General features: G+C 27.8%; 1 protein-coding gene across 1 annotated transcript; it reads left to right on the top strand.

Moving 5' to 3' along the window:
* The first annotated feature begins 211 nt into the window (after positions 1–211).
* On the top strand, positions 212–4412 carry LOC107168449 (glutathione S-transferase-like). The gene is made up of 5 exons (XM_015517861.2): positions 212–366; positions 625–772; positions 1763–1930; positions 2002–2144; positions 3206–4412. The coding sequence occupies exons 2-5, from the start codon at positions 643–645 to the stop codon at positions 3377–3379; spliced, it is 615 nt and encodes a 204-aa protein (XP_015373347.1). The 5' UTR covers positions 212–366; positions 625–642; the 3' UTR covers positions 3380–4412.
* Positions 4413–11140: the final 6728 nt, after the last annotated feature.

The following is an 11140-nucleotide window of genomic DNA, read 5'->3' on the forward strand; positions in this document are numbered from 1 at the left end:
GTATAGTTTGATTACTGTGGATAGACATTTTAATAATTAAGCATTTAGGTAAATATGAATTTCATTGTTATGTTTAATCATTTATAAATTATAGTATACAATATGTAGATTAAAAGTACTTTAGTTACACAATCCAATCCAATAATGCTCGACACGCTTCGGCTTCGGCGAGGTTCCGACGGAACATCCCTACTCTTACTTGGCCATGAATATAAAAACCATTTCATGAGAATAATCATAAATATCTGTCCTTGACCGGTCTAGTTATTATGTTAGTCAACGATTGAGAGTTCGATGTTGTAAACGCGTAGTTGGTGTACGTCTGTCGTAAATTCAACAATTAATACTTTTATTGTTTTCTTTTTTGTAAGTTATCTAATTTATTATAATAACTAACATATAATAAACTAGGCGTATAATTTTATTGCAATTATATCATTGTTAGTTTATGTATGCGTCTTATATTTATTTTATATGTATGTATATATATATATATATATAGAGTTGGGCCACCACTTTTCAGCAGTTGCACCTATTTATATCTGATAATTCACCATGTAGCGTTACAATTGATTATATATAAAAATATGACATTTTACATTAAAAAAATGTTGTATGTTATAGCCGAGTAAAATTTTAAAGATGACTTATAAATTAACATACTTCAACTTCACTGCTCTGGGTGAACCCATCCGATTCCTGCTATCTTATTTGAATATTGATTTCGAAGATAACCGTATTGAAGTCGAACAATGGCCATCAATCAAACACAGTAAGTCTATTAATAGTAATACATGAAGAGTATTATATTACTTTATATTGATATTAATTTGGTTATATCTTTTACGTTGTTATTCGTTAAGAGGACGCCACACCAGCATGTGTTGTTTCCGTCTTACGAGCACGTAACATAACAAATTTTACTCTCAGTAGATCACGTTTAGTTCTGTTAGTTTAACATTTTGAGTGAATTGACCACTTATAAAAATTAATGGTCACATTATTATCCAGGACATCACATTGGATTTTTATGATGTTTTAATTTTTAAGCGAGTTATGAGTATTTTAAGATATACAAACTATTTACAATTTTGAAATACTCATTACTCGCTTTAAAATTAAGATATCATGAGATATCTTGGGTAATTGTCTTACCTTTGATTAGTTTAATTTTTATAAGGGGTCAATTCACTCTAAATTTTAAACTAACGGAGCTTGATGTGATTTGCAAAGAGTAAAATGTTGTATGTTACACACTTGTAAGACTTGTAAGACAGAGAGAACACATGTGGTGTCTTTTTAAGTCAACTTAATGAATAATGTATGTCAAGGATATTTCATAAAAGTAGGCAAGATAATGAACCATTTAACTTTGGGTAATTAAGTAAAATAAGTCAAAACGTAAAATTATTAATTACTTAGGTACCTAATAATATAATATTTTACTCAAAAAGTTTGAATTTCAATAAAACCTATGTAGAAAAGTAGTAACTTAACTCAGTTAAAAACAATTAAATTCATTTTTGTTAATGTAATTACTACCTGCATTGGCTGCATTAGAAAAATTACACAATTTTCAAGTTGAATAAAAACAATTTCGCTAAAATTGTACCCTACTGTTCCTCTTATTTTTACTCGCTAAAATACAATGCATCATATAGTTCAGATAGCTTTTCCTCGTCTAATATTTATAGCGCCATAGGTATAATGTATATATACCTATATATACATATTATATATGAGTATTATATGTTTATTTTAGCCATCCCGTATGGCAAACTCCCGTTGTTGGAAATCGATGGTAAAGTATTGAATCAATCTAAGGCTATCTGTCGATATTTAGCTAAAAAGGCTAATTTAGCTGGTAGCGATGATTGGGAATCTTTATTGATAGATATCGCCGTTGAAAATTTCCAAGATTTTCGTCTAAGTATGTACGAGTTTCTGTTAATGTGCCCACACTGATTGAACTATTTAAATTGTTTAATATTATTTTTAAAGGTATAATATCTTATTTTTACGATCCAAATGAAGAATCTAAAGCTGCAAAATATGTTACGTTGGTCAATGAAACAATTCCATATTATATGGAACGATTTGAAAACATTGTTGTTGAAAATAATGGATACTTTGTAAACGGAAAGGTAAATAATGTATTAAACCGAAATGATTTAATTATTTTTTTGTACCAAATTTAAATTATTGTAAAAGTACCTACATCATTCAAATATTTTTGTAACATCGTGTTATCAAAATACTAATATAATAAATGCAAAAGTTTTAAAAACTTAAAACTAATATTAGTTATTTCGATATATACCGCATTGTTATTAGGTAACGAAATACATTTTATTAGGTTTATTTAAGACCGGCACAACTGCAACCAAAAATACTGCCAAGCTTATACAATAATTATCTGAAAATTATTTAATTCAAGTATAACATTATTTAATAATAATAGTAATATCAGAGTTAATTTATCAGGTTTCCAATTACTTGGTAGCATGTATGCCGAGAAGCTTAGTAGGTACTTAGAATATATTTTTCGTTACATTGCAATTTTGTTTTATTTTAGATATTTTATTAATTTAGTTTTGTTTGGTAGTCATGATTTAACATTTTGTGTTTTTTTATACAATGTGTTTAAGTATTAAGCAATTGTAACTTACCTATATAGTTATACCACTGATTATAAATACTATTTATAATATAATATAATATAATACAATAGTATTTATAACAATGGTTATACATATTATTATAATTAATTACTAAATATATTGGAAGTCAAAGCACCTATAATCTATGCTGAAAAATAATATTCTAATACCTATCTAGAAAAAAAAATAATAGCTTTCTTTGCAAGTATTTATTTTATTGGTTTGACTTATATTATAAGCATAATCAGAAATTTAAGCATACATGGTACATATATAATATGATTTTATTATAAATGGAAATATATGTTATTTTATATTATTATAATTTATTATCAATACTATATTTTAATAATGTACTAATTAATAAAACATTATTATAAGCGGTGTGGTGAAACAATTATTTATTTATGTGGATTTATATAGGTTGGTAGATGCTTTATATAAGTAATGAATTCAATTAATAACAATAAAATAATATATTTTAATTAATGGTGGTCAAGAATTAACAGTACTATACTTATCACAATGTTTATTTTTTTTTTCAGTTATCTTGGGCCGATTTATTCTTTGTGGGTATTTTAGACTACCTGAAATTCAGATCAAATATTGACTTGTTGAAAGATCGTCCTAATTTACAAGCTCTCCGGGAAAAGGTATTGGCAATACCAAAAATTAAATCATGGATTGAAAAACGACCATTAACTGTTGACATTGCATAATTTCGTTGTCTTCATTAATTAAATCATAATATCATATCTACGATAAAATAAGATATAAGTATTAAGTACATATTTTAATACACCGTTTAGTAAAAAAATTGTGTGTATAGAAATAGTTACACTCAAATTATAATTATTGACATATTATAATATATATTATATTACTTAAATATTAAACTAATGTGGTTAACTTGCATCAGAATAATAAAGTAAAAAAGTACATCAAGTCTTGTACTTGTAATGTTCTAAGCAAAATTGCTAACAATAATCGGCATTTCTAATTCCTATTGCAGTACGGACGGTTCCCACCCCTTTATACATGATTATTTTTATTTGTCAATTATATAATATAATAAGAGAAACACGTACCAAGTAGTGAATAATACATTCAATATACCTACTAAAAATATATTATAGATAGGTAATACAAAACCATACATATTTTGTACAAATAGAAATCAATACAATAAATTATATTATATAGAAGTAAAAGAAAGAAAATTACGTCATTAACTTGTACGTATTATAGTTATTTAATTTATCGTTATGTGTGTGTATAAATTAAACATTATTCTAAAATTCTAAAAAATTACAAAATATGCGTTAAACATTATAATTTAATATACATTTTAAGCTAATAAAAACACAAAAATATGCACAAAAAATTATTATAATTCATTAAACATATATATTTTATTATTATTAATATTTTGTTTTAATTCAATTTAAAATACATTTTTTTTAATTTACATATAATACACTTTTCGACCGACACAACAATTTAAATCGTACTAATACGTTGTCCAGTCATTGCCGTATATAAAATTTTATTATTATATTGTTATATACGTTAGATATCTAATAAAGTACCGTAGTTCTAAACAAACACGATAATAATACATTTATATTTTACGTCATTGCGTGGTAGATCGAAGTTATCATCTATAAAGCTTATATAGATATATGAATTGTGGAATTAATTATATAGTTTGTTAATTTGAATTGTTTTTAAATAAAATGAATTGAAATATGATTTTTTGTTTTTAAAATGTCAAAATAATATGCAATATTAAAAATAAATATTATAATTAAAATACAAAATCATTAAATATGCAAAATAAAAATAGTATTATGCGATTTAGTTGAACATGAATTAAATTTGTACCTAGGTTAGCATTCAATTGGATAAATAGAAACAATTAATATGCTATTGCATAAACATCTGATCCCTGTAGTAATCAGTGTTATTTTTATTTCCTTCAAGAGGAGCGCACAACAACAAATCGATACGTAACAATATTCAACCTACAATGGCGTGAAGCGTATTGGTAACGCTCATAAAGACGTAACGTCACAACGGCACTGGATCTCGATATAATGAGTACGAGAATGTAGACGTTCTAGAGTACTATACTCAGTACACGTACAAAAGTAACGTGTCGATTACTGGTATGCGGTTGGCGGCTGAATAGTAACGCACGATTAACAGCCTGTGATGATAAGCGGAAGAACGTACTGGTATCGAGTTTAATTTCTGGGATTTTGGATAAGCCGCGAGATGTACGGCGGAACGCGCAGACGCACAGCAAAAGTACGTCAAAATCAAAATGTACTGACCGTCCCGTCCCGCGGTGACCGCGACAGGACGTATCTCAAATCCGACACAAATTAATCATCGGACAGCGATACACAGCGTGTAGGATATAGCACCAGATCCGATGTTCAAATAATGGTAGGTATTCGGGTATAGGTAATTGCGTGACAGTGCAAAAAAGACAAGAAAATGTAATGCCGCTGTCGAAGACGGACATCTTCCGGACAGCACAACAGTAATGCTAATAAAAATTAATCAATATCAAAATATATACTGTGATGCGGCATACGAGTAAACACAAATATCGGACAATGCATCAAGGCGCTCAAACGATGTTTTTCTGCTGCTCAACGTGTTTTGGTATTATCAAGGCGGTGGCAGTACGACGAAAGTTGAATACTGAATGTCTGAATATCAATATCTATGTATAGGTACAGACTGCAGTGCATTGACATGTCACACTGTTTATGTATACATATACTAGCTGTCCCGCTCGGCGTTGCTCTTGATAAAAAATATTATTTTTTTGTGAACTGAAATAAAATCATGTGTGAGCTATTCTTTAGCTTTCATCTTTTTGTTGCTATAGCGTCCTTTTGTTAAATTTGTTGGCATTTAACAAAATAATGATAAATTGATCAAAAATTAATATTCATTCAGTTTCGAGGTTTGCGATCAATGTTGATTTAATAATATTTTTAAGATGTTTATTTTATGCAATGATTTAATAAAACAAACCTTTAAACCCAATAAGGCAATAACATTATTTGGTTTAATGGTATTATGTTCATTTAATACTAACAGGACTGGACATTCCAAATTGCTACGTTGAAAATTGATATTAAAATATTCTTTTGAAATAATTTAAGGTACTGTGATTTGACAAATAATAACAGATAGGAGCATAGCGATAGCTACATTTTTAAATTCTGTGAACCGCCTTCTATATTTCATTTGCTCTCTGGACTTGTTCAGATTACCCTTGGTATAGATTATAGAGTATAGACAGTGTACTATATTGTTTAGCAAATTATAATAATTAGGTAGGTAGGTACCGACTTAAGTGTTCACAACATTTTATTCTTACTAAGTACCTACCAGTTATCTATTATAATATTATTGAGTCAGTATTCAGAGATAAGTGATTCGAAATATATTATATCATGCTAACCAACACGGTTTGTCAATCGACAAAAAATTGATAAAAAAATCAAACTAAAAAATTTGTCAATTGATTCATGATGATTAGAGTAATATTAAATAACGATTTTAGCCGAATCATAGCGCAATAACAATACAAAATAAATAATGCTTACCTTAAGTGTTTAATAAGGTCTCAACTTTAGTAGATGAAACATAAAAAAAACAGATGAGGCAGATGATACACTAAATAAATAGCAAATAAACGATTTGTATGGTTTAAATGATTGTGTTGTAATAATAACGTGGCGTCGTTGCCTGTTCTAATGAATTAATAACACAAGTAGCAGAAATAACTATTTTTTTTTTTTATGCCACATTATTTAGTATCATTTTTTTCAGACGACTAGACGGCAGACAAATATTGTATTTTTATGTTTTGTGTATCTACTATAAAAGTAAAAAAACAAAAATATTTGTGCCCTATGGACATTGGATAACAACATAACGGACACAAGACGACAGTCGCATGAATAATTAATACAAGACGGCAAGACGCTGTGATCGAGCCTGCCACAGTTGCGTTATTGCGGGATTTCCTTATTATATTTTAAACCACGAAAGAGGACGAAAATAATAATTGGTGAATAAATATTGGTCGTCGCTGTCTTCATACTCGCAACATAATAGTATATCTAGCCATGTACAAGTGTATAACATTCATCCTATAGTATATTAAGCTATAGTCTATATTTTAAGGCGATTATAATCTGTATTTGAACATAGAGTTTTTTCATGATTAAAAGTTATTAAAAAATCAAAAGACCCAGTCAAATTTATCGTTTTTATAACTAGCGTTTGACCGAAAACACGACGGATTGCAATCGCCGTGTATAAATTTGCAGACCTATATATATATATATATATTGGCTGTATATATAAAGCACTATAGTCAATACAGTCAGTGGCGGATTAAGTAATTTGCCGCCGTTTAATTTTAAACATTTTTTAAAACAAAATACAAAAAGAAATACATTGTTATTTAAATTATTCTTTATTATTCTTTATTTTATATTTAATACAATCGTCAAACATTATATGGTATATTAAAATATTTTCGTTCAACTTTTGAGGTTAGCGTATGTATCGATTAGGTCTTGAAAATCAATTGTTGACACTAATTCAGATTCAATGCACAGGAGAGACAAACTATTTAATCGATTTTCACCAATAGTAGATCTTAAATACGTTTTAGTTCTTTTGAGACACGGAAACGATATTTTTGCCGAACAATTAGTAGGTAACCGCCATACAGGAGTATATTCTTAAAGCGATGCTAACATTCCGAAATAGTTTTTCTAAATTCTGATTTCTAAAAAATGTAAACAAACTTTGATTTTTGGAGAATTGGTACGAGGGCGATTTTATATAATTGACATAATTTAGTTAATATTATATTTTTATTCAAGCGTCGACTGAGAGACACTGTATTGTAAAATATTGTGCGGATATCACCAATTTATTGGCAGGTTAACATAACCACAGTGAACGTGTCATAAAAAATTAAAAAATAAATTTATTTTATATAACTATAGAGTAAATTGTTTTTATTTTTCTTTAAATTTGTGAAAAAAGAATCGAGTTTTCTTATTTTTTGAATCACCCTTTTCTCTTTTTCTTAATGCTCTTCTCGCAGCTTTTTGTATCCTGCACCACTTTTTCTTTTTCTACCATCACTCATTGTGATGTAATAATTTGAAGAATTATAATAAAAATAAATAAAGACGTCGTTATACTCGTAGGTGGCAGTGTCACAGTGTCACGGTATACTAATAAGCAGAATAATGTTATGATAAGGATTAAAGAATAATATTATGTATAACATTCTTTGTAATTGTAAGTTATAAAATAACGAAAATAAAATATAACTGACAAAAATAATGTTGTATCGGCTATCGCCATAATGTATAGTTATGATCATATTAATTTAATATAAACCGTTTCAAGGAAAAACATAGATTCGCTAATAATTACAATCCTAGTTGATTGCATTCACCGAAACCATTTCAGTATTCATCAAATCAATAACCTAATGGCTAATATTCATAAATTATAATATAATTATATCAATACATTTTTTTTCTTAAGTGCTGATAATTTGCCGCTCCAATCACCTGATTACTTTGTCTGTAGGGTAAATTGACGCTGAATACAGTATTTTGTCCATTTAGGTATATAATGCAAGAAATAAGTGCATTAGTTTTGGTAGTATCGAAAGGCAACACTTAATAATAAAATAATATTTAGTAATTAATAAAAAAGGTATGAATAAAAAGCTAGGTCAACATTAAATAGTTCCAACACTTTAAATATCATTGTATAATACATCTACATGTGTACTAGTAAAATATATTGGTATTATATTATTGAGTGCTTAAAACTGAAATTAATACTGCCGAATATAGTAGGTACCTAAACCTAGGTAGGCAAGACGTCTGGTGGCAGTAATGCGAGAGCAATTCCCACGGCGTCGTTGGTTCAACCGTGAAAAAAAATAGGTAGGCAAGACGTATAAAAATTCTGTCGTATCCCATTTCGCCACGGTACCATTTCGCCGGCAAATTAATCCCATTTTGCTGCCGACCCATTTCACCACATAAAATTATTTTTGTCTTAAAACATGATTAAGAATTTGTGATTTTAAAAGTAATAAATAGACACAGAGAAACAAGTAAAAAGAATTTACAACAAATATGTTAAGCTGGAACAAAGAATTTGTAGTCTTAAGGAAAGAGTGATGAGCGATCCTTCGCAGATGAAATGGATTGACTATTTGGACAATATTAGTCATTTAAATAAACATAATGAATAATTTAACTATATTATTATGACTAGTTTAGCAAAACTTTTTTTTTATATTATTTTATGATTACTTTTATTATTATTTTTATTTTGAAAATATTGATTTTTTTATTTATGACTATAATATAAGATACCTAATTATTACTATTTTTACATAAATACTTATTACATAAATATAACTAATTACTATGTAATTTTTAATCCTAAGTTTACTTAAAATAGTTATTTAAAAAATAAATTTGGCCAAATGGAACTGCGAAAAAATAAATTCGGCGAAATGGGAGCAGCCCAAAAATTCCGATCAATCATTATAGACAATAGACTAGAGGCAGTAGAGATATCAGTCCCAGCTCGTAGCTGGTGCGGACGGTATTTATTCTGATCGTAATTTTCCGAACGCAGTACGTTGTTCACTTAATATGGCGAAACACGCAAAGCTATTTTGTTTTCATACGTATGCGTGAAAATCTGATAAGATACGGCGTAAAGGTTTTTTTCCGACGGTTATTAACCGAACGCAACGTTACGTTATTCATTCATTGGAATTGAAACTTTTAGTGTGTCGTTACTGCGATCAGCCGACATTCTCGACTCATAATAAGCGAATTATCGAGTTTTTGTTTTCCGTCCGACGCAGCGTATTGTTCGTTCACCGCCCGATTTTTCAGCTACAAAATTACTTGCAAATTTTCGCATTTTTGACAGATTTCGTAAAAATTTGAGCTATAAACGTTTATAAAAAAAAATTATGCCTATGTATTCTTATAATTTTTTTAATAACTATAAGAATTACTTATGAGGAACTTTGTATTTTAAACTTTCAAGTGTTTTCATAGGGCCAAAACAATTTTATCGACATTTCAAAAAAATTTTTCAGAAAATTTGAAAATTTCAGTTGTCTTTAAATATCTAAAAAAAAGTCAAAATATTTCGAAATTTAAATCATGTAAAGAAAATGCCAATCTAAAGAACTGGTAAAATTTTCAAGTATCTACGAATTTATTATATTTTTTGAATAATAACAAATATTTAAAATCGTTTAAGGATAAATCGTTATCGTTCCGCTATTTCGTAAAAATTTAAAATTCAAACGCACTTAAAATTTTTCTTATACTGATGTATCAAGTTTTCTCCATAGCTACTTGAAGGAAAACTTATGGGAAACTTAGTGTTGTATCCTTAATCCTAAGTTATAAATACAAAAAAATTTATGATTTTTCAGCTTCAAAATTACTTGCAAATTTTCGCATTTTTTGACAGATTTCGTAAAAATTTGAACTATAAACGCTTATCAAAAAAAATTGTGACTAACAATTTTTAATTTTTTTTAGCTGCAATAAGAACAACTCATAAGGAACCTTGTATTACATTTTCAAGTTTTTTTGGTCGTCCAACATTTTTTTACCGGCACCTAAAAAAAAAATCGAAAATTTCAATGTTCTATAAATAACTCAAAAAATCAAAATTTTTTGAAATTAAACTTCATGTATATAGATAACACTAACATAAACATTTGGTGAAAATTTCAAGTATTTACAGTGATTAGTTTTTGAATTACAACCATATAAAAAAATCGATTTTTTTGAAAACTGTTGGAAAATGTTAACTTTTGACCTCTATAATGCACCTAGGATATTCACTTTTACATTGGAAACCACCCCCAAAGTTTGAAATTGAAGCATTTTTTCGACTAGTTTTGCTGTACATAGATACAAAAAAAAAGAAAAAAACTCCCATCATTGTAAAATCAATACATTTATCAGTTCGTTCAGAATCTAAAATATATATTTATATATATATATAACAAAAAAAAAGTTATCCAAGTTAGTAAAAATTTGAATAGGTACCTACATAATTAATAGAAATAACCTAAATTAAATATTTGTAATTTTAAAATATTATGCTATACTTGACCAACTCATTAGTCATTACGGCAAGTTATCTGTTACTCTGTTATTTAGTTACTATCCATATTCTAAAGTTCATTTATATTATAGTTTATTCAATTGTTTTGTACATAGATTATATAATATATAAAAATGTCGTGTAATGATGTTAGTGGTCAAACTTCTCTGGCATTTGGCTGAATTTAAGTGGAGGAACACTTAATAATATAATGAAGACCAGTTCAACGTGTTACATCATCGTATTTCAAAACATTGGAC

Source organism: Diuraphis noxia, unplaced genomic scaffold (assembly GCF_037042655.1).
Source record: "Diuraphis noxia isolate RWA-SAM2 unplaced genomic scaffold, SU_Dnox_SAM2 contig0003, whole genome shotgun sequence".
NCBI classification, from domain to species: domain Eukaryota; kingdom Metazoa; phylum Arthropoda; class Insecta; order Hemiptera; family Aphididae; genus Diuraphis; species Diuraphis noxia.

Excerpts from the sequence above, each read along its gene's own strand:
- LOC107168449 (XM_015517861.2), top strand. The coding sequence starts at position 643 with ATGACTTATAAATTAACATACTTCAACTTCACTGCTCTGGGTGAACCC. Across the intron at positions 1,931-2,001 it reads TTTCCAAGATTTTCGTCTAA|GTATAATATCTTATTTTTAC; the intron begins GTATGTACGAGT and ends TTATTTTTAAAG. Across the intron at positions 2,145-3,205 it reads GATACTTTGTAAACGGAAAG|TTATCTTGGGCCGATTTATT; the intron begins GTAAATAATGTA and ends TTTTTTTTTCAG.